The following is a 24,827-nucleotide window of genomic DNA, read 5'->3' on the forward strand; positions in this document are numbered from 1 at the left end:
GTGTGTTGGTTGTGTGTCTTCAGGATACTGCACACTTTAGGGACCAGGAGGGGTCTATGTTAACTCCCCGCAAACCACAAATTCCACTTAATTTGTGATAGTGCCAATACATCAACGCCGTCATCACTGGGAGCGTGTTATGTGGTTCAGGCTTTATTAGACAAAACTTTGCATAGGTTCTCTTTGCAGAAAAGTTACCTTTGGCATGTAGGGTTGTAAACGGTTTTAGGTTAGTTGGTGCGTGCAAGATTGCAACCAGGCTCCCTGCATTTCTTCATTCTTCCATGGTCCCTATTCTTGAGGGGTATTGTACTGCATTTATAAACAATAGGAGTTTCTGTTCAAACTAAATTGATTTGCCAATAATTCGGAGATGCTAGGTTCCGTTTGGTGAAAGCAATTTAAGTTGTGAGATGACCTCACGAAACAACAGAAACTAGTAGTACACATTATCTCTGCTCAAATGCGGGGAACCACAACAATACACCATATCCCTAATTATTACAGAGAAGAAAATATATTTTATTCTTAAGGAAACTTATGGAGTAGAGGCTGATTATCTACCCAACATAGAAATATAGAAGGGCCATTTCTATGGTGTTTTGGCCCCTCTTTTATGCCCCATGGTGTAGTCTATCAGCCATCTAGCTTTTGCGGAAGCAAAGCAAGGAGGAGCATAATTGAGCTCAGGTGGGCTTTTTGTTAAATAAAGTTGACCTACCACAGGGTAGATGGGACCCTTACTCGCCCCCTCGATTCTAAGGACACAAGTCTTGATCAAAGAACACAACACAAGGGATAGGAAAGGGCTGTGGAATCAAGAAGCGTGATCCTTGTTTGCTCTCTCTTTTATGTATCATCCTATAACCCAGGAGCTAGCTGCACTGGTGAATGATGGCGCCAAGGCAAGCATTATTGAGATCCCACCATGTTTTTCGACAAGCTTTGTGCAAGTTGAATCATGGAGAGGGGCACAAAGTATGTGAATTACTAGATCTTTTTTCTCTTTCAGTGTCCCCATATGCTCCTCACATGTGGAATCTTGCAAAGGAATCAGTATTGACATTGCACGGTACTGTAAGCACATCATTTGTCGTTCTCTCTTTTTGACACCAAAGTTTACCATGCTGAAGTTAGCTTATTAACACAGTATTGGGAACCATTTGACACATTTTGAGTCACAGTTTATTTTTCCCAGTTACATATGCTGATGAGGATACAATTTGCAGGATAAAATACTGCCAGTAATAAAGTATATCTAAAGTAACGCAGCATTAGGAGAACAATAACTTTAGGTGGTTAAGCATGTGCACAGTGTCCAAAATAGCTGTACTACAGATTCACAGAGCATTTTGTGTCATGTCTTTAGTTTCTTGTCACGTTTCTAGGAACCTTCCAGTTTTTTTCAATGATGGATTCTTTTTTTCTAGAATACACCCTGGAAGGTGTATCATATACAATGATGGATTTTTATTTCTTCGCAATGCATAGCCATCAGTGATTTTGCTTATCTAGGTTAATCTAATTAGTTGAGCACAATGCTATTAAGATTTTCTAATGTTATATCGTTTTTTATTCTTACAAAGATCACTTCAGAAGCGATCTGGCACTAGGATTCTGTAACCAAACTTGTGCATGTGATGTTTGTTTATGGTGTAGAAGTCATTGCTTGTTAACCTACTAGATGAAGCTTTTGCAGAATCTGGTTTAGATATTGCTTGTTGACAGTAATACATACCGGGCATCAAAACTGAACTTAACACCTACTTCTGCGAGAAACCAATATGCATAATTCCATTTGTTTGTTATAGAGCTGTTTAATGCTGGAGTTTTGGTTTAAAACTATACATAAGCAATGGGGTGAAGAACTCCTTACTGTGTTCGCTTCTGTTTTCTTGTAACAACACATGGTCCAGGTAATGTAGAACACTAAAATACAGATACCGGATTGATTGCTCAAATCTTTCCATTTCATGCAGACTCTCCAGTCCACACTCCACACTCCGCACCACATAATAGTAAAGCTAAGATGCATCCACCAACTGCTAATGAATCTTTTTCATCAAGAATTGTGCTCCTTTCATCCGCTCTATTATTAGCCTAAAGCACATTTTGCTGGTGCTGGAGGCCATAATTTCCAGAGCCATTCTTGTCTTGCAATGCATGTCATATTGGCATGACAGGCAAGTTGCTGGGGCAAACATATACTTTTGTGTTGCCTACTTGCCTTGCTCAACACTGACCAGTTCTACACTGCACTCAGTTAGCAGGCCCCTCACCAGTCTTGGAAAAGAGAGAAGCTAGTTCCTTTCAAAGGGGATAAGGGGCACTACTGCACTGCACTAGTGTTTGTTGGACTCCTAGCCTCATCTTTCCTTAGCCATCAAGTCTCTGGTTATTTCATGTAGCGACAGTTGCGCACGGTTTTGCTACAAAACAAGTTTTTGCTGAACGTTCGAAGGATTTACTGATGCATTGATCATATACAGAAGACATTCTTTCTTGAAATTCGGAGGGTATGTGGTCCTCGCAACCTCAACTTCCCTTTCATATGATAATGATAACGTAGAATTACTGTATTACAGTATCAGACTTGAACTCCTGTGTACATAGGTTATTAGAGGATGCAATGGAACATGACAACTAAAAGGCTATATGGACATATTCTGGTAGAAACTTATAGTACGGTAGACTGAATCTTGGCTTCTTGCTTAGCTGATCTTCAGGCCATCAGTTAATTAAAAGTTGTCACCCTTTTATCACCCTTTTTATCGAACCGTTTTGGTCAAAGTTCCTAGACGATTTGGTACTGTTTTTTTTTTTTGCTTTTGTAGTGAATTTCCTGAAGTGTAATTACCAACCTGCTGGGGTTGAGTTCCAGATTTGAAGTACAGATGAGCACCTGGTCATGGTTATTCCAGCTCCTGACACAAAGAGCTATTCCAGAGAAGCCAAACTCCACACAGTTTCCAGGTGTACTTGCACCGACTGTACCACCAGCGTCTAGAATGTTGAGTCCACACATATCACATGAGCAGAAATATTCAGCAACTCCTACCACAGTTGGCTCTGAGGGTGAATCATCATTCACCAACCACCATGAGTCCATAACTGCCAGAGCTGACACTGAATTATTGTGCACCAACTGCTAGGAAACGCTGTATGTTTGCCAACAATTGCTACATGACATAGCAGTGGCCTGTAAAGCTTGTTATGTCCATTCAACATGTTTTCTCACAGTTTGTGGCTGTAAATCAAATCCAATGGACTGGAATCCACGGTATTTTGGAGGCATCCAAATCTTGAAGTCCAAGTCATCAAGTCCAGGGATCAGGATCATGAGAGCAGAGGGACCCAAAGCAGGGCAAGATAGGGAAAGGAAAAGAAAGGGGGTAAAGAAAGTGAAGAGAAGGCAGACAGACACTATATCTTTTCTGACAAAGAATTGCCCCCACTCACAACACATAAATTTATTTATCTATAAAATCTCATCAAATTGCAAAAAAGCATCATGTCATGTGTTCCTCTTCATCTCCACCACCAATAGGATAGGAGATGTCTGTACTTGCATGGTTGCCCCCTCTTGTATTGAGACACTTGGTGCTTTAAATTTCCGACTCTCTTCTTCTGCCTTTTCATGGCCAGCCTCCCGCTCAAACCGCATATAAAACCCTCTCACCACCCATCCTGCCCCCTCATTCTGGTCATAGCTTCTTGAGCCTCCTCAGGTCTCTGTACATACACCTTTGTGCTGTTCATAGCAAGAGCTTGATTACTCAAAAAAATAATGGATCCAATCAGCATAGAGAAGATCAAGGCCATGAGGAAGTACAGGAGGAGCAGGAGGCAGCAGCAGCAAAAGCTGCTCCCTACTCTCACCCCTTACATGGTGGCCACTTGTGTTCTTTGCCTGCTGCTTACTAGCCCTGCCTGGTTCCCCAGGCTGTGCTCACTCCTCATCTCCTTCCTCACCACCCTCCCTGACCTGGCCACGGCCTTCTTGCTCAGCCCCAAGTGCCTCTTTGTCGTCGGCAATCTCATCGTCGCCTTCCTCATCAATGAGTCTAGGCTGGCGCCGAGGAGCCCGCCTGCTTCCCTAGTGGATGTGGATGGCATCCACGAGGAGCACGTGAAGAGAAATGTCACGTCGACAACAACGACCACGGTGGTGTTCACAGATCAAAGCGCCCAGGTTGGAGTAGTTTGGGAGGGAGAGGAGGAGGAAGAGGAGGAACAAGGAGAAGAGGAGCTGGAGAAGAGGGTGGACGATTTCATCGCAAGGGTGAGGAGGCAGAGGAAGCTCGAAGCCAAGAGCTTCTTCGACACTGATCGGTGACCATGAATGATCTAGCTTACTTAATTTCCTTGGTGTTTGAAGATGCACGAGAAGATTACTCCAAATTAAGGACATGTAATGATGTGTGCTACTATGCTTAATTTTGGCATGTTAGGGTCAGAGGTAAGAAGAACCTATTCCACTGTCTTCTCGCGGTGTAGCTGATTAATTCTGGGGCGTAGCAATGCCCGGGAATTAGGCAGAGAGGAGGAGAGATAAGGAATGTGTGTGATCTTTGAAAAAGTAAGGAAAAAAGAAGTGATGCATGGTGTCTTTCTGTTATATTGCTTTGTGTCTGGCTAGTGTGATGATGCCATGATTATGATAGCACTTGGAGAACCTGGTGGTCACAATTTGTGACCATCCTGACTCACAAAGTAACCGGGATGACAAAGGAAGCAAAAATTCAGTAACATCAATGAAGTGTTTAACTGAAAACTTAGCAGTTCACATATGGGCGAATTAATTTACTCTGAAATCAGGCCACCGGTAAACAACTGCAATTGCTACACCCTTTCGGGAAAACTAGTTGTCGAGATAATAATTATAGAATCTATCCAGCGAGGATTTAAAGAAGGGACATGAAAAGATGGTGCAGGTGTTGATCCAAAGATTTTATCCCTTCTTTATAATAATAAAAAAATAGGATCACACGCAATGCTGAATGTTCAGACATCATAATAGTGGCAAAAGGCCTGCTCGCCTGCATATCGGCCTATGAGCAGGAAACTTCTATTCAGGTTATCAATGCCACATTGGCGCGCGCGCACACACACACACGCAAAAGATAGCGCAGATGATTAGATACTGTTCTGAGTGGCTTATCACTACTCTTATTCGATTTATCAAAGGAAGCTTAAGTTGAGTAAATCTATGAAGTGGTGTGTAAACTAGCAGTTCTTTTCTTGACAGGGTAAACTAACAGTTGACAGATGCCCATATTAGGCCCCAGAATTGTCTGGAAACTGCTTGAATAAAAAAAAATACCAGCAAGAATTAAAAGAAGAGAGACATGAAATAATGGTGCAGGCGTTGATCTTTTTCACTCCTCTTAAGATAATGAAAAGGAAGGTCGCACACGCGATGCTGATTGTTCCGGCATGATAACAGTGTCAAAGGGCACCTGCCTGCCTGCATATCAGCATATGCTCATGCAACTTTTGCTCAGATTTATCAATTGTACATTGGCGCACACACGTACACAAAGATGCAGAAGGGATTAAATATTATCCTGAGTGGTTTATCACAAGTGATGGGAAGCGAACCACTTGTTTGGTTGATTTGGTCGCTTTTCCGGCTGCTGATTCAGATAGGCGTCAGCTTCGTCGGCGTGCATGCATTCGTTGAGCCACCTTTTCTCGCCGTTGTCATTGGTGATATCACACTATATTATGCTCTTTCTTGAAAGAAAAAAACCAGGCGCACTTTTTTTTTTGAAAGTGGGCAAAAGCTTTGCCCCATTCATTGAATAAGAAAGAGTTATGGTTTATTACAAGCCGAGTACAAACTTGGAAAACAAAAGATCACTCTCGCGGCATGATAGAACCCAAGTGTGTAGCACCCGCCGCGCTCCAAAGAGCCGCCTCTCCTTTAATTTTAGCTACAACAACCATCGGCATGGTGGAAACCTTACGGAAAACCCTCGCATTGCGCTCGTTCCAAATTTCCCAAGAGGTGAGCATGATGAGAGACGCTAAGGATTTCCGTCTCGTGCCATTGACGAAGATGAAGCTTAGCCACCAATCTTCGACCGTCACGAAGTTAGGCCAATTAGAGGTGTCGACCGAGATGATCCCAAGCCAAGAAAGTAAAGAGTTCCAAATCCTCCGGGAGTAGCGGCATTTGAAGAGGAGGTGTGTTGCGGACTCGGGTTCCCTCATGCATAATTGGCAAACCCCGCAATTTGGCCATCCACGCTTTTGGAGCCGGTCGGCCGTCCAGACGCGATCTTGCAACACGAGCCATGCAAAAAGCTTGCACTTAGGAGGGGCCCAATTGTTCCACACCAATTGGGGCATAGGGGAAAAGGTCATGCCCTCAAATTGGGCCTTGTATACCGATGCGGCTGTCAACATCCGGATTTTTAAGTCCAGATGCCTATGATATCATTCATCGCAATCCCAGGAATATTGTTGTTGCGAGGCATAATAGTTGAATATCATAGTCATCATTCATTACAACCCATATTGTCTTACAACTTGAATCACATGATCCATATTACACAAATAGTTGATCTATTGATCAACGAACAAACACAAGTTCATAGCGGAAGCGTAAAGATAAATGGACTCTCTAGTCCACAGGCCAACGTTTGACGTTGGAAGACTCCTAGTTGTCGTAGGCGTCCTGCTGGTCATCTCCTTGGTAGTTCTGTTCATCTTCATACTCTGGCCATTTGAATAGCCAGGGACAAAGCCGTGAGTACTTTAAGTACTCGCAAACTAATACTAATGTAAGTGCTAACAAATCGAGTAAGGGGTGCTAAGCTCTAGTTTATTTGCATAAAACCAATTTTAGTTCACAAGTTTTTGACAAAGACTCTTTCAAGTGCTAACTAACTCAAGTGGGAACATTAGTGTCATTCCCACAACTCAGTTGTGATTCAAAACAAGTCACCTTTCACCATTCACTTCACCAATATTTTCAAGAATCTGACACCGGAAACTGTATGGCCTTTCCAACCGTCCATAACCGTGGACACGGCTATTCGAATAGATTTACACTCTGCAGAGGTTGCACACTTGTGCCACAACATTTGATTTCATCCGTCGGGATAACCCCGAATCATCGTAACACAGTACGCGGATCATCAACCATAACCTTTCACTTACATACCCTAGTATGAGAACCTCTCCCCATGAGCTTGGCCTCCCAGTGAAGACCAACTGTCAACCTGGGAACTGCACAGGACTTGGCCGTACAATTCACCTCAATTCACATTATTTCTCAACAACGGAGGCAGCCTCGGCATAACCCCTATGATGTGTGTTCAGAGGGAACCCATACTAAGATGTATAAACTTCCAGTTAAGCCCTACCCATAATCAGGTATTGTGGGGGTACTCAAAATTGGAAAGGTATCGCATCCAAACCAATATAAGTTTTAATCAAAAATCACCATCTTCTCCAAGTCATATTCACCTTCAAAATTCATTCAATGGAATGACTCATCATTCCAAGGTTTCAAATTCAAATCAAGTCACATGTTCCCATCTAGAGTAGTCAAGTTTTAATATTTAGCACTAGCACTAATCATGAGGGGTGCTATCTTGCTTGGCTAACTTGAGACTAACATTGCTACTTTAGTACTACTCTTAACTCAGACCAAAGTTAACTATAAAAGTAACTCTTTAAATAAACAAGTAAAAACTTGTATGGTAAAACTTGGGATAGGAATGTGGTAAGAAAGGTAAGACTAATGGTGCCTTGCCCCAAAGGGCTTGGCACTTTGCAAGAGTATTAGCTTGCCTTGGTAGTGGTCAAAATGCTCCTCTTCCTCCTCTTGGTAGACTCCTTCCTCTTCCTGGTATTCTCCGGTGCTAGCGTCTAAATTCGAATACGAGGTATAATCACTCAACAAGGTTCAATGGCTATACTAAGCACATCATGCATTCATACAAACTATTCTAGTCACACAATTAACACAATTTGGTGCATTGGTTTCTTCTTCTTAGGAAAAATAATTTCCTCTCATTACATATGTAAATGATAGTTTCCATATAGTTCTTGAGAAATAATTTCCTCTCATTGAATCTTCTTAAGATTTAATTTCTCAAACAATCATACATGAAATAATGTTGACCTAAGTCAACCATGCATCATCATCATTTGAGAAAATGATTTAAATGAGGTAGAAATACCTCAGGCTATTTAACAATGCTTAATATGATTTGAAATCTCCAAGTATTTCATGTGAGAGTAATTGACCAGTAGTCCAACTTCATATGAGAGTACTTGGGACAAGATTTAAATGAAGTGAAACACTTCATATAATTTGCATAATAGTTTTGGACAATATCACTTAAATAAACTAGCCATATAGTCCTTTATTCAAACTAGGGCATGATCATACAAGGTGACCACACCATATTCTTGCAGAAACAATTAGTGTAAGTGAAATGTGAGCTATTAGAGTTGGAATCAACTAAATATCATTTTTGATTGATTTTTAAGATTTATTTGAAAGTGCAAAAGTCCCTGACTTAATCTTTTTGTCACTTTATTTCTACAACAGATCTCACAGTGAGACCAGTGTCAACTTGTAGATCTTTTCAGTAGTTTTCCAACAACGTCAAATTTGCTAAATTTGGTCAAGCCAAACAGATTCCATTGAATTTCAAAGTCAGGGCCAGTATTGAAATTTAAATGAATTTGGAAATTCACATTTGAATTAAAAGGGCCGGCGGGAAATGGAGTTGGGCCGAAACGGTTTGAAACAGGGAACTTGGCCCAACAACGCATCCAGTGCGCGCGGGCCGTCTGACGAGGTGGGGGCCACCCGCCAGTCTCTATTTGAAACCCGAACCGGTACGCGAGCTGTGGGATGTTGGATTAGAGGAAGATCCAACGGCGCACGCTCATCGTCTTCTCCGGCGAGAACCCGAGGGTCTGGCGGCGAGCCTAGGGGGTCGGAGGGCTAACCAGGGCTCCAGCGGTCGGCGGCGAGGTTCAGGGCGAGGTTGTCGACGACGGTGAAGCAGCCTATAGCAGTGGTGGAGCTTGGGGCGGCCTGAATCGACGGCGAGGTTCGCAGAGCTTCCGCGGCTCCGATGTTCTAATTCCGGCGACTCCGGCGGTGATTGGTCTGGCTAATGGTGTGAGGAGAAGCGGTGAAGGGTGGGGAGTGAGATGGTGTGCTCAATGGCGTCCAGGGAACGCTCTATTTATAGAGGCGTGGAGGTGCTACGGGGCAGTGAGGAAGTCGACCATGGCGCGGCGGTTCCGGCGAGCTAGCGAGCTAGAGGCTGGCGGCATACTATGTAGAGCATCGTGGCGGTCTTCTGGGCGGGGACAGCTTGGTTGGGCGGCGTCTGATGCGGTCAGGTGGTCGCTGGGCGTAGCGCGACAGAAGCGGGATGTGCTCGTCGTCTCTGGCGGCGGCGGGCACGGGTCTGCGTCTTGTGCGTGTCTGACGGGTTCTTGGTGGCACGGCGAGGCGCGTGGTGAAGAAAAGGGGGCCAGGGCATGCTTGAGCTGGCGAGGCGACGCGTGTCTGTGGCGCGCGCGTCGGCCGACATGCACGGCATGGCCATGCCGCTCCTGTCGCACCTGTGCGTCGTGGGCGCGCACTGGCTAGGGCATTGTGGTCCACCTTTCGACGAACGACGCATATTGGCGTGCTCAGGGGACCAAGGGGAGGCTGTTGGGCAAGGTGGTCGAGGCTGGTGTTGAGAGAAGAGAGGAGAGGGGAGTGACCATGTCCATGGCCGGCATGGTTGGAGCTTGGCATGTGGTGCTCCCCTCTAGGCTTGCTATTTGGTGTAATAGAGGTAGAAGGGATCAGGGGACAGGGTAGACGTGAGTGGTGGCTTAGGGTTAGGCCAAAACTATTCACAATAGTGTTTTTGATTTGTTCCAAATTTGCCCAATTCAAATTCTTGCAAAATTTGGTTGAGTTCAAATGGTTGCAAAAATTTGAAGTGGTTGGTTTGGTTGAGTTGTAAATGACCAGAGACAACCATGTGTGTTGGTGGAATTTTAAAAATCAAAGAATTGCAAAATTGCCCAAAGTGAGATTGTTGCAAAAGTTAAAAAGTCTAAACTTTACATGAGCATAGTTTTTGATCCAAGATGATTTTGGCATGGTGGTCTTTACCAAAGTTGTTCACCTTGATGTGCTCTTGGATGACATGCAAAGAATTAGGAAAGTTTAGTTTGAAAAACTTGAAATACAAGGGCTCAAAGTAGGGACCAGAATATAAATGGCAGATTTGACCATTATCATATGTGATCCCAATTTGAGTTTGAATTTGATTTGATTTGTGTTTCTTTGATTCCAAAAGTTGCAATAAGTGTTTAGTAACATAATACAACTAATGGTGAAGACCAAAATGGCCTAGGGTAAAGATTTGCAAAAATGGCATAAACCATATGTGAGGGTTTTTAGGGTTTTCTTATTTGATTTCTTTCTCTTCTATTTTATTTGGTTGGTGATCTTCATTGGATCACTTTAGGGTTTTAGGGTTTATCACATAAGCACAAGAACAATCATCATGGCATAACACTCAAATGCACAAGTCCTATGCATGGCACTATATGCAAATAAAAGTTTTTGTTGGTTCTAAATTTTGGATCTCTGGAATTCTTCTTCTTCTTCTCATTGAAATTTGGGATGTTACAAACCCTTCCCCCTTACAAAAGATCTCGTCCCGAGATCTAAAAGAAAGTTAGGTACTAAAGAGATCTGGGTACTCCTTCTTCATGAAGTCTTCGCGTTCCCAGGTGGCTTCATCTTCAGTATGATTGCTCCACTGAATCTTCAGAAACTTGATGCTTCGGGTGCGAGTGGTTCTGTAAGCTTCCTCCAGGATGCAGATCGGCACTTTGCGATACGTCAAGTCCTGTTTGATGTCCACCGATCGGTGATCGATGTTCTTGAACACTTCGGTCTTCTCGGGGACTTCAAGGCACTTCCGGAGGAGTGAGATGTGAAACACGTCGTGCACCGCCGACATTTCTTCTGGTAACTCCAGTTGATAAGATACTTCACCGCGGCGGCTGAGAACTTTGTAGGGGCCGACATATCAGGGTGCGAGCTTTCCTTTCAGCTGGAATCTCTGCATTCCTTTCACGGGGGGTACTTTGAGATAGACGAAATCTCCGATCTCGAAGGTCATCTCTCGGCGTCGCTTGTCGGCGTAGCTCTTCTGTCTTGATTTCGCCGTCTTGAGGTACTCGCGGATCTTGTGCACCTTCTCTTCGGCTTCACGAAGAACATCTGGTCCAAAGACTTGGCTTTCTCCGACTTCTAACCAATTCAGAGGGGTACGACATTTCCTTCCGTACATGGCTTCAAAGGGGGCCATCTGTAAGCTGGCTTGGTAGCTGTTGTTGTAAGATAATTCTGCATAAGGCAGGCAGTCTTCCCACTTGGATCCATATTCCAGTACACATGCTCTCAGCATGTCCTCCAGTATCTGGTTGACTCTTTCAGTCTGTCCATCGGTCTGTGGGTGATAGGCGGTGCTGAAATTCAGACGGGTTCCTAGTCCTTCGTGCACTTTCTGCCAGAATCTTGAGGTGAACTGTGATCCTCTATCTGACACAATCGACTTCGGGGTTTCGTGCAGGGCGACTATTCTGGAGATATACAGTTCCGCTAACTTTGGGCCTTGGTATGTGGTCTTGACGGCGATGAAATGGGCTACCTTGGTCAGTCTATCGATAACTACCCAGATTGAATCATTTCCTTTGCTGGATTTGGGCAAACCTGTGATAAAGTCCATTCCTACTGAGTCCCACTTCCATTCTGGAATCTGCAGTGGCTGTAGCAGTACTGCGGGTCACTGATGTTCCGCCTTGACTCGTTGACAGATATCACACTTGGCGATGTAGCTTCTGATTTCTCTCTTCATTCCATGCCACCAAAATTGTTCCTTCAAGTCTTGATACATCTTGGTACCTCCGGGGTGGATTGAGTAAAGGGTGTCATGGGATTCTTTCAGGATGACTTGCTTCAAGTCTGAGTCAGATGGTACACAAAGGCGTCCTTTGTACCAAAGAACTCCGGCTTCATCTACGGTGAATCCTGGTGCCTTCCCTGCAACTATCTGGTTCTTGATCCCGTCAATGCTAGCGTTTCCCTTCTGGGCTTCCTTGATTTGGCTAATCAAGGTGGGTTGTAGCTCTATGCTGGCTAGGAATCCTTCACTCACAAGTTCAAGTCTAAACTGTTCAAACTCATGAAACAGGCTGGGCTGCTCGATTGCAATCATGGAGTTCAACTGACACGGCAGTCTGCTCAAAGCATCCGCTACCACATTGGCCTTGCCGGGGTGGTAGTGAATCTCCATGTCGTAATCCTTGATCAATTCTATCCATCTGCGCTGTCTCATATTCAGCTCTTTCTGGGTAAAGATATATTTCAGGCTCTTGTGGTCGAAGTAGATCTCGCATCGATTACCCATGAGGTAATGACGCCAAACTTTCTAGGCTAGGACAACGGCTGCAAGCTCTAAGTCATGGGTTGGATAGTTCTGCTCATGTTGCTTCAGATGTCTTGAAAGGTATGAAATCACTTTGCCTTCTTGCATCAAGACACATCCAAGACCAATCTTGGAAGCGCCGCAATAGACGTCAAAGGGCTTGGTGATGTCCGGCATGATCAGGATTGGGGCTGAGGTCAGTCTACTCTTGAGTTGTTGAAAACTCTCTTCACATTTGTCAGTCCATTCGAACTTCTTGTCCTTCTTCAACAGTTGTGTCATTGGTCGAGCGATGCTCGAAAAGCCTTCCACAAATCTGCGGTAATATCCGGCTAATCCAAGAAAAGCACGGACCTCGGTTTGGGTGGTTGGGGCTTGCCATTCTGTAACAGTTTTGATCTTGGCGGGATCTACGACAATTCCTCCTGCGGACAAGACATGTCCTGGGAATCCTACTTCCTTCAACCAAAACTCACATTTGCTGAACTTGGCGTACAACTGGTGGTGTCTAAGGGTTTCTAGGACAGTCTCCAAATGCTGTTCATGTTCTTCTTCGGATTTGGAGTAGATAAGGATGTCGTCGATGAAGACAACGACAAACTTGTCCAGAAAATTCATGAAGATCTTATTCATGAGGTTCATGAAATAAGCTGGGGCATTGGTTAATCCAAACGACATGACGTTGTACTCATACAACCCATATCTGGTGGTAAAGGCAGTCTTTGGGATATCAGTGGCTCGAATCTTTAGCTGATGATAACCAGTCCTAAGATCAATCTTAGAAAACACTTTGGCTCCGGTCAACTGATCAAACAGGTCTTCTATCTTGGGTAGGGGGTACTTGTTCTTGACGGTGACATTGTTAAGCTTACGGTAGTCCGTACATAAACGAGTGGCACCATCCTTCTTGTCCACAAACAAAACAGGTGATCTCCAGGGTGATGCACTAGGTCGAATCAAACCTTTGGCTAACATATCATCTATCTGCTTCTTCAGCTCCACCAGCTCTGTTGGGTTCATGCTATAGGCTCTCTGTGCTATAGGTCCAGTTCCGGGGATTAACTCGATAATAAACTCGATATCCCTATCCGGGGGCATACCGGGTAGATCATCCGGAAACACATCAGGGTATCGACGAACGACCCTGATCTGATCCAGAGTTGGCTTGGCTACACTTTGGTTGCAGGTGAATTTTCTGGGTAGTCTTTCAGATACATGTTCTACTAGGATACCGGTGCTGCTAGTCATGGTGATGGCTTTCTTGGCACAGTCAATCAATCCATGGTGTTTTGACATCCAGTCCATTCCTAGTACGACTTCCAAACATTTGGTTCCCAGAATAATCAGATTGGCATAGAAATCTACTTCATGGATTCTGATGGGTACATTTTTGTAAAATTTTCTGGCTTTGGTGGTTGATCCCGGAATTTGAACTATCATAACATGCTTCAAACTGATAGGTTGAATTTTACTTGTGGATGCAAAGTCTTCAGTGACAAAAGAATGAGATGCTCCGGAATCAAACAACACTCTGGCAGGGATGGAGTTGACAGAAAACATACCCAGTACCACATCTGGTGCTTCCTGGGCTTCTTCGGCGTTCATGTGGAAGAGACGGTCGTTGCGGTTATTGGGGTTGTTGGGGGCGAACTTCTTGCCGGTGGAGACACGGCGTTGCTGCTGAGCAGGTGCAGCGGTGTTGCCTGCAATCTTGGCTAACCTCTTGGGGCACTCGTTGGAGTAGTGTCCCACCACACCACACTCATAACAAGTGATGGTGGCCTTGTCCTTGGTTGCGACGGGGATGGCGTTGCTCCCAGTCCTTGGAGCGGTATTGGTGTTGTTGTTGTTGTTGTTGTTGGGGGCTCTGGGCGGAGCGCGGTTGAAGTTGTTGTTGTTGTTATTGTAGTTGCTGTTGTTGTGGTGGCCTCCTGGCCTGGAGTTTCCTCCACTCCGGTTCTGATAACCGGGGCGTGAAGTCTGCATCGGGGGCTTGTTGTTGTTTCTCGGAGTGAAACCTCCACTTGAGCTGGGGCGATACTTCGGGGCATTGCTGGGCCCACTCTGGTGCATCATGCGGCGTTTGCGGTTCTCATTGGCTTGGTTCAACTTGCCTTCCATCTGGATGGCGGAGTCTACTAGGGCTTCAAGGTCGGCGAAGGGGATGTTGACGAGGACAGTCTGCATCTCATCATGCAGTCCGTTCAAGAATCTCTCCTGCCTCTTCTCGGTGGTGTCGGTCTCGTCGGGGGCGTACCTTGACAGGGTAAGGAACCTGTCGCGGTATTCTACCACCGTCATCCGTCCTTGCTTGAGTTCGCGGAACTCGTCCCTCATCTTCTTGATAAGACCCGGGGGCACATGGTACTTGCTAAACTTGAGCTTGAAGTCTGCCCAAGTCATGACTTGACCTCCGTTCATGGCACGGGTGCTAGTCCACCAGGCTCGGGCTGGTCCGGCAAGGTAGTGGGTTGCGAACAGGACCTTCTCGTTGGCTTCCACTCTGGCTACTTCCAAGTTATTCTCCATAGTCTGGAGCCAGTCGTCGGCGTCGAGGGGTTCTTCAGTCTTGCTAAACACCGGAGGGTTGGTGTTCTGGAAGTTCTTGAGTTTGGATCCGGGGTGGTCATGATTTCCATGGCCTTGGTTGGCAAGGTTTTGCAGTGCTGCGATGTTGGCTTGGCGTTCAGCTCTTTCTGTCTCTCTATCTGCCATCAAGGTCTGCAGCAGTTGCATCATGACATTGTTGGTGTTGCGATTGGGAGGGGCCATCTGAACATAGAGAAGATCATGAGATAAGAGGGAAATTCTATGGTTTATTTTGAGTAAGTTCAAAATTTTAAAACTTGAAGTCTTTCGATGACAAACACAAACATTCATTCATTCATTCATAACACATTACAAACTAACACTTAACACTTCCCATGGTTTTAAGAACCATACTCTCATGCTACGATACAACGGGCGGGATACAACTCACACCTACATAAGTGATCAAGTGCAACTACTCCTCATCATCCACATCGATCGGGACGAAGACGTCTGGTCCTGCCTCTAGAAACTCGTAGTCCTCCTCCTCGGTGAACTCGTCCTCCTCAAAGTTGTCGTCGTCACTCAGGAAGGCTCCTCCTCCCTGAAGGTCTATTCCTCCATCATCTTCCTCCATCTCTCTCAGCTGGTCCTCCTGGGCCTTGACAGTGGCCTCCAAAGATGCTATCTTGGCGCGAAGGCGCACAATAGTAGCGTCCTTCTTGGCACGCTGCTGGCGAAGGGTCTTGCGGTCGCGGGCGAGCAGCTTGATCGCCTCACCTTGCTAAGCGATGTGAGCGTGGGTCTGGTTGGCGTACACACGGGAGGCGTCCAGATCCTTCTGAGTCTGGTACAACACGAAGTCGAGGTACTCAGCATGGTGCCTCAACTCCGGGTGCGGCTGCAGCTCCATGGGCACTCCCATGGCATCACGCCTCACAAGATGCGCGAAGCGGGATGCGAGGATGCGCACCACATTCTGCCCGCAGAGGCGAGCAAGTGACTCCTGAAGAGCACGTGCGAGTCCGTCGAGCCACTTGCTCTCGCGGAAGGAGAAGAGGATCCTCTCCGAAGTGGGAGGCTCCATCTTGCCCCTTAAGTCAGCAGTGATGATCCACTGCAACTCCCCTCCAGGATGGTCATCCACCTGAATTCCGTGGAACTCGGGGTGAGGGAGTCCGAGGAAGTCCGAGAGGGCGTTGAGGTCGTGCTCGAAGATCAAGCTTCCTCCGTTCCCAAGCTGGTAAAACTTGGTGTTGATGGGTTCATTCGGCTCCATCTGAAAGCGAAATGGATAAGTAAGTTAGAGAGTGAACAAGTGTGGCAAAATTTTAGGTAAATTCATAAGGAAGAACATGTTTCATCACTTTGAAAAGGTCTCAAAGACAAGAGTATGAATAATTTTTCATAAATATTCACTTCATTTGATTTCAAAGTTAAGTTTTTCTGAACGTCCATTCTAACTAGGGTCTTCTAAGGTCAAACAATGGCTCTGATACCAACTTGTCAACACCCGGATTTTTAAGTCCAGATGCCTATTATGTCATTCATCGCAATCCCAGGAATATTGTTGTTGCGAGGCATAATAGTTGAATATCATAGTAATTATTCATTACAACCCATATTGTCTTACAACTTGAATCACATGATTCATATTACACAAATAGTTGATCTATTGATCAACGAACAAACACAAGTTCATAGCGGAAGCGTAAAGATAAATGGACTCTCTAGTCCACAGGCCAACGTTTGACGTTGGAAGACTCCTAGTTGTCGTAGGCGTCCTGCTGGTCACCTCCTTGGTAGTTCTGTTCATCTTCATACTCTGGCCATTTGAATAGCCAGGGACAAAGCCGTGAGTACTTTAAGTACTCGCAAACTAATACTAATGTAAGTGCTAACAAATCGAGTAAGGGGTGCTAAGCTCTAGTTTATTTGCATAAAGCCAATTTTAGTTCACAAGTTTTTGACAAAGACTCTTTCAAGGGCTAACTAACTCAAGTGGGAACATTAGTGTCATTCCCACAACTCAGTTGTGATTCAAAAAAAGTCACCTTTCACCATTCACTTCACCAATATTTTCAAGAATCTGACACCGGAAACTGTATGGCCTTTCCAACCGTCCGTAACCGTGGACACGGCTATTCGAATAGATTTACACTCTGCAGAGGTTGCACACTTGTGCCACAACATTTGATTTCATCCGTCGGGATAACCCCGAATCATCGTAACACAGTACGTGGATCATCAACCATAACCTTTCACTTACATACCCTAGTATGAGCACCTCTCCCCATGAGCTTGGCCTCCCAGTGAAGACCAAGCTGTCAGCACAGGGAAGCGCACGAGGCTTGGCCGTACAATTCACCTCAATTCACATCATTTCTCAACAACGAAGGCAGCCTCGGCATAACCCCTATGATGTGTGTTCAGAGGGAACCCATACTAAGATGCATAAACTTCCAGTTAAGCCCTACCCATAATCAGGTATTGTGGGGGTACTCAAAATTGGAAAGGTATCGCATCCAAACCAATATCAGTTTTAATCAAAAATCACCATCTTCTCCAAGTCATATTCACCTTCAAAATTCATTCAATGGAATGACTCATCATTCCAAGGTTTCAAATTCAAATCAAGTCACATGTTCCCATCTAGAGTAGTCAAGTTTTAATATTTAGCACTAGCACTAATCATGAGGGGTGCTATCTTGCTTGGCTAACTTGAGACTAACATTGCTACTTTATTACTACTCTTAACTCAGACCAAAGTTAACTATAAAAGTAACTCCTTAAATAAACAAGTAAAAACTTGTATGGTAAAACTTGGGATAGGAATGTGGTAAGAAAGGTAAGACTAATGGTGCCTTGCCCCAAAGGGCTTGGCACTTTGCAAGAGTATTAGCTTGCCTTGGTAGTGGTCAAAATGCTCCTCTTCCTCCTCTTGGTAGACTCCTTCCTCTTCCTGGTATTCTCCGGTGCTAGCGTCTAAATTCGAATACGAGGTATAATCACTCAACAAGGTTCAATGGCTATACTAAGCACATCATGCATTCATACAAACTATTCTAGTCACACAATTAACACAATTTGGTGCATTGGTTTCTTCTTCTTAGGAAAAATAATTTCCTCTCATTACATATGTAAATGATAGTTTCCATATAGTTCTTGAGAAATAATTTCCTCTCATTGAATCTTCTTAAGATTTAATTTATCAAACAATCATACATGAAATAATGTTGACCTAAGTCAACCATGCATCATCATCATTTGAGAAAATGATTTAAATGAGGTAGAAATACCCCAGGCTATCTAACAATGCTTAATATGATTTAAAATCTCCAAGTATTTCATGTGAGAGTAATTGACCAGTAGTACAACTTCATATGAGAGTACTTGGGACAAGATTTAAATGAAGTGAAACACTTCATATAATTTGCATAATAGTTTTGGACAATATCACTTAAATAAACTAGCCATATAGTCCTTTATTCAAACTAGGGCATGATCATACAAGGTGACCACACCATATTCTTGCAGAAACAATTAGTGTAAGTGAAATGTGAGATATTAGAGTTGGAATCAACTAAATATCATTTTTGGTTGATTTTTAAGATTTATTTGAATGTGCAAAAGTCCCTGACTTAATCTTTTTGTCACTTTATTTCTACAACAGATCTCACAGTGAGACCAGTGGCAACTTGTAGATCTTTTCAGTAGTTTTCCAACAACGTCAAATTTGCTAAATTTGGCCAAGCCAAACAGATTCCATTGAATTTCAAAGTCAGGGCCAGTATTGAAATTCAAATGAATTTGGAAATTCACATTTGAATTAAAAGGGCCGGCGGGAAATGGAGTTGGGCCGAAACGGTTTGAAACAGGGAAACTTGGCCCAGCAACGCATCCAGTGCGCGCGGGCCGTCTGATGAGGTGGGGGCCACCCGTCAGTCTCTATTTGAAACCCGAACCGGTACGCGAGCTGTGCGACGTTGGATTAGAGGAAGATCCAACGGCGCACGCTCATCGTCTTCTCCGGCGAGAACCCGAGGGTCTGGCGGCGAGCCTAGGGGGTCGGAGGGCTAACCAGGGCTCCGGCGGTCGGCGGCGAGGTTCAGGGCGAGGTTGTCGATGACGGTGAAGCAGCCTGTAGCAGTGGTGGAGCTTGGGGCGGCCTGAATCGACGGCGATGTTCGCAGAGCTTCCGCGGCTCCGATCTTCCAATTCCGGCGACTCCGGCGGTGATTGGTCTTGCTAATGGTGCGAGGAGAAGCGGTGAAGGGTGGGGAGTGAGATGGTGTGCTCAATGGCGTCCAGGGAACGCTCTATTTATAGAGGCGTGGAGGTGTTGTGGGGCAGTGAGGAAGTCGACCATGGCGCGGCGGTTCCGGCGAGCTAGCGAGCTAGAGGCTCGCGGCATACTGTGCAGAGCATCGTGGCGGTCTTCTGGGCGGGGACAGCTTGGTCGGGCGGCGTCTGATGCGGTCAGGTGGTCGCTGGGCGTAGCGCGGCAGAAGCGGGATGTGCTCGTCGTCTCCGGCGGCGGCGGGCACGGGTCTGCGTCTTGCGCGTGTCTGACGGGTTCTTGGTGGCACGGCGAGGCGCGTGGTGAAGAAAAGGGGGCCAGGGCATGCTTGACCTGGCGAGGCGGCGCGTGTCTGTGGCGCGCGCGTCGGCCGACATGCACGGCATGGCCATGCCGCTCCTGTCGCACCTGTGCATCGTGGGAGCGCGCTGGCTAGGGCGTTGTGGTCCACCTTTCGACGAACGGCACATAATGGCGTGCTCAGGGGACCAAGGGGAGGCTGTTAGGCAAGGTGGTCGAGGCTGGTGTTGAGAGAAGAGAGGAGAGGGGAGTGACCATGTCCATGGCCGGCATGGTTGGAGATTGGCATGTGGGGCTCCCCTCTAGGCTTGCTATTTGGTGTAATAGAGGTAGAAGGGATCAGGGGACAGGGTAGAGGTGAGTGGTGGCTTAGGGTTAGGCCAAAATATTCACAATAGTGTTTTTGATTTGTTCCAAATTTGCCCAATTCAAATTCTTGCAAAATTTGGTTGAGTTCAAATGGTTGCAAAAATTAGAAGTGGTTGGTTTGGTTGAGTTGTAAATGACCAGAGACAACCATGTGTGTTGGTGGAATTTTAAAAATCAAAGAATTGCAAAATTGCCCAAAGTGAGATTGTTGCAAAAGTTAAAAAGTCTCAACTTTATATGAGCATAGTTTTTGATACAAGATGATTTTGGCATGGTGGTCTTTACCAAAGTTGTTCACCTTGATGTGCTCTTGGATGACATGCAAATAATTAGGAAAGTTTAGTTTAAAAAACTTGAAATACAAGGGCTCAAAGTAGGGACCAGAATATAAATGGCAGATTTGACCATTATCATATGTGATCCCAATTTGAGTTTGAATTTGATTTGATTTGTGTTTCTTTGAGTCCAAAAGTTGTAATAAGTGTTTAGTAACATAATACAACTAATGGTGAAGACCAAAATGGTCTAGGGTAAAGATTTGCAAAAATGGCATAAACCATATGTGAGGGTTTTTAGGGTTTTCTTATTTGATTTCTTTCTCTTCTATTTTATTTGGTTGGTGATCTTCATTGGATCACTTTAGGGTTTTAGGGTTTATCACATAAGCACAAGAACAATCATCATGGCATAACACTCAAATGCACAAGTCCTATGCATGGCACTATATGCAAATAAAAGTTTTTGTTGGTTCTAAATTTTGGATCTCTGGAATTCTTCTTCTTCTTCTCATTGAAATTTGGGATGTTACAGCGGCCGTGTAAACACCCGAGTTAGTGAACTTCCATTTGATGTCATCCGTAGTGCCCTCGGATAGGCGAACCTCATGAACCCTTGACCATAGATCCACAAACTCGGAGATGTTGTTTGTCGAGATGCCCCCGGCGGTGTCGATCTTATCAATCCAAAAATCATGGTGTAGCCCTTTATTGACGGTGAAGTTCTTGCGTTTAGAGATGGCGAAAATGGATGGTGCAATGTCCTTAGGCTTCACACCATCAAGCCAAGGAGCATGCCAAAAACTCGCAATGCGCCCATCTCCGATGGTTATGGTGGTAGCCGCATAGAAGAAATTCATATCCGCGTCATCACAAGGGTGGTCCGCACCAATCAACGCCTTAGAGAGATCTTTCCAAACAAGCCACGGCCACCTAAGCCTCAAAGCTCTCGCAAATTTATCCAAGTCGATGATGCCGAGACCACCTCTCTCCTTCGGTCTACAAACAATTTTCCAATTAACTTTGCATTGCCCCCCCCCCCCCCCCCCCCCCGATAGTTTGTCCGTCCCAACCGGCGGCGGCGATAGTCTTGCCTTCCCAAGGGACGAGCTTGGAAGCCACTTTGTCCACAAGGGGCTGCACATCGACGCCCTTGAGGCCTCGAGTCGAGAGAGGCAAGCTGAGGTATTTGATTGGGAAGTTGGTGCGCCTAATAGGGAAGCCTTGCATAATATCATCAAGATCAAGGGCGGAGCGCGAATGGGCACGGCAATGCTCTTGTGCATGTTAGTAACAAGCCCCGTAACTTCCCCAAAGCCTTCAAGAATATGAGCCAAAGCCAACCAGGCGCACTTTATTTGGCGACAAAAAAGGATACATCGTTCATTACATCTGAAGTGATAAAACTAGGGGGATCGCCGTCCCAAAAAATAAATTTCTTTGTATCAAAGGAAAATCTAGCTAAATTATCCGCCACGGAATTAGCCTCCCGGTAACAGTGGTATATACAGATCGGTAGCCTTTCTTGAAAGAATCTGAAACACAGATGATAATGTTTTCTGAAACACACACAAACCGCACGACATCGACGTGACACGGAGAAGGACTAAACGTGTGAGAGCTGTGAGAGAAAAAGTGCAAACGAAATAAAGGATTGATCTAGTTTACAGAGCAAAAGAGCACGCATGGCCACGTTGATGTACATGTGTACTTGCCACATAATAATACGAGTGTAGTTCGTTAGAACGTGGAAAATAAGGGTATAAACATCGTCCCCTGAATATCTTTCAAAGTGCGTGAGTATTTATCTACTGTGTGCTCTGAACAGAGCATGAGTTTGGTTTTATGGTGCAAGTGCGTGAGTATTATCTAGTCAAAACATGTTGCTTTCATATTGGGAAATGACAAATTAACATTGAGCTGGAGATCTTCACCACACGAGAAGAGAAACTAAGGCTTTCCAGATGAACCCCCAGAACCAAAAGAGGGAGGTAATAAGCAAATGTTACATAATTAGTGAAACTAAGGCATTCAAGATGAACTCCCAGAACCAAAGGAGAAGGTAATAAGCAATACTATGTTGCATTATTATTATGACCACCTTAAATATTGGGCACACAAAGCCGGTGAGATTATCAATTGCTGACATTCTAGAATCAGCATGCCGCTTACAGTGTGGCCAACAACCAGAATACATAATGAGTAGCAGCAAATATTTCAGGAAAAAAATCTTGGTAGAGAAAAAAAACCAGGTAGGAATAAATTACTATCAATTGATCCATCCTTATCTTGGTAGAGAATTTCACTCGTCGGGGAAGAACCATCCGGACCTGAAACGTTCTATGCAGGGAGCTCCGTCGAGTGTAACTGAACTAGTTTCGCCGCTCACCATGTCATACACCAAATATCTGGAAGTCTGATCACCACAGACATCAGGGCGCCTCCATGACTGTGCCCACTCGTTGCCTAGAACAAACACACAGTTTCCGCCTCGGAAGCCGAGGTCACAATGCTCCAACGAGCCCGCTTGAAATGCCTTAGAGCAATTCCTGCTGAGGAAAAGGGCCTGGCCGGCCAAGTCATTCACTTCGGACCACTGGCCCTCATCAAAATCTGCCTCAAACACTCGCAGATCCATTGCCGGCTGATGATCAGTAGTGAAGATCCCGTTCCACCGCACCATCAGTAACTTTTGCTTGTCGGATGAAACGACCAGGTAGGAGCTGTCAGACCGAGGTGGTCGCTGCTCTGTTGCATGCTTGATGAGACGATCACCAATGCGCTGCTGGTTCTCTCTGTCATTGGCGAAAAAGTCATAGCAGAAGAGCTCCTCCAAGGTGGTGAGAGCGAATATCTTCCCCTGGAAGAAGGCTATGTCGATGTAGAGATAGCTTGTGCGGCGGTGATTATCATAAGACGAGACAGGTGACCATGTAGCCGGACGCAGCTGCCAGGCCCGGGCCCGGGCCGGCCGGAAACAAGCAATGTTAGAGCATTTAAAGACTCCAGAGCTAGGCAGTATGTCGCCGAATGTATGGCGGCGGAAAATCGCGACGACGAGACGGGACGAGCACACGACCATCTTCACATCAGTCCCCATGTCCAGGGTGTCTGCAATGGAGGAGGTCGCCCCCATGTCCACGGTGTCTGCAATGGAGGAGGTCGCGCTTAGTAATGCGCGCTGGGCGTAGAGACATGGAACCTTGATGGCTGGGGAGTTAGGAGCGCGGAGGAAGCATCGGCCGGAACCCCCGCGCTGTTCGTAGAGTAGCCAGCTGCCGAATGAGGCGCTGGCGGTGTAGCTGCCCCTGAACGTCGCAAAGCGGCGCGCCTTGCCATCGGCAAGGCCGTGGCAGACGCCGTTGCCGAGGTTGATATAAGGCAGCGCCGGCGGCAGCATGGCACGCTGGTGTTGCGTGGCGAGGCGCCAGTCGTGGCAGACGGCGGCCAAGCTGAGGCGGTCGTCATGTGACGGGAGGCGGGAGAAGACGAGGCCGGTGATCTCCGGCGGGAGGTCTGCCCAGGACCAAGTAGAGGGATCTCTGGGACAGAGGCAGCCGCCGGCGATCTTGGGCGTGACGTCCGGCCGCGGGCAGGGCGAAGTCTTGCCGAGACACAGGCCCATGACGGAAGCGGCTGCGATCAGGAGAGATGCAGGGGATGTATACAGGAGGCGATCAATAATTTGATTTGGCGTTTAATATGGCGAGTCTTTGGTGGAAAGGGATCGATCTGTTTCATGACCTGTTAGATCGCAACTTATTTGTTACGTATTTCATGCTGAATGCAGATTTTTCTCCCTCTGCCATTGCGTGGTCAGCTCATAATGTTTATCCTTTCGACGGGATTTAGAGATAATCGTGTAGGTCGTCGCGATCTCGCGGCCGTTACATATGCGCAGCTCAGCTACGTGCTTGTGCTGGATTAGCCCGTAAAGAAAAGTTACGATCAACACATTCAGCGAGTAGTTTGCTAACTGAACAGCACATGAGTTACTAGGTTTTTTTTTATAGATAGAGTTACTAGGTTTTAGCGTGCTGATAAAGCATGGATTCCTCTTGGTTGGTTCCACAGACAAGTTTGTCGAGGTCCAAACAAAACAACGTCCAAAATGCGTGATAAGCAGACAGAGTTCCATTACAAATCCATTTACATGTCATTTGTGTTACACGGTGTATATACGAATATGTTAGGCTTTTTTCTTCAATTCAAAGATATCCCAAACACCGATGATAATGTTTTCCGAAACACACAAAATCGACACATCGACTGTGACACGAAAAGGACTCCACGTACGTGAGCTGTGAGAGAGAAAAAAGAGCAAACAAGATAAAGGATTGATCTAGTTTACAGGGCAAAAGAGCACATCGTCCCCTGGGTATCTTTCACACAAAAGTGGACGAGTATTTTATCTACATTGTGCTCTGATTAGTATTCGACGACCTCAACACATGAATTTGGTTTTAGGATGAAGTTCGGCCACCCAGTCCCTTCGAGTTCGGTTTTAGGGTGTTGATAAAGGTCGCACTTCTTTGTTTTAACAGACAAACGGTTAGGGTTCTAACTTCCCCGAGG

At 45.6% G+C, this 24,827-nt stretch overlaps 2 protein-coding genes across 2 annotated transcripts; one reads left to right on the forward strand and one right to left on the reverse strand.

Moving 5' to 3' along the window:
• Nucleotides 1–128: 128 nt before the first annotated feature.
• LOC127345427 (uncharacterized) lies at nt 129–4,618 on the forward strand. The gene is made up of 2 exons (XM_051371900.2): nt 129–2,516; nt 2,835–4,618. The coding sequence occupies exon 2, from the start codon at nt 3,788–3,790 to the stop codon at nt 4,334–4,336; it is 549 nt and encodes a 182-aa protein (XP_051227860.1). The 5' UTR covers nt 129–2,516; nt 2,835–3,787; the 3' UTR covers nt 4,337–4,618.
• A 17,936-nt stretch (nt 4,619–22,554) lies between these two features.
• On the reverse strand, nt 22,555–23,877 carry LOC127340264 (uncharacterized). Its single transcript, XM_051366034.1, has one exon. It carries the CDS (start codon nt 23,875–23,877, stop codon nt 22,555–22,557), a length of 1,323 nt encoding a protein of 440 aa, XP_051221994.1.
• Nucleotides 23,878–24,827: the final 950 nt, after the last annotated feature.

The sequence above is a fragment of the Lolium perenne genome, chromosome 3, assembly GCF_019359855.2.
Source record: "Lolium perenne isolate Kyuss_39 chromosome 3, Kyuss_2.0, whole genome shotgun sequence".
NCBI lineage: Eukaryota > Viridiplantae > Streptophyta > Magnoliopsida > Poales > Poaceae > Lolium > Lolium perenne.

What these genes read in the sequence shown, in the direction of transcription:
- LOC127345427 (XM_051371900.2), top strand. Translation starts at nt 3,788, where the DNA reads ATGGATCCAATCAGCATAGAGAAGATCAAGGCCATGAGGAAGTACAGG.
- LOC127340264 (XM_051366034.1), bottom strand. Translation starts at nt 23,877, where the DNA reads ATGGGCCTGTGTCTCGGCAAGACTTCGCCCTGCCCGCGGCCGGACGTC.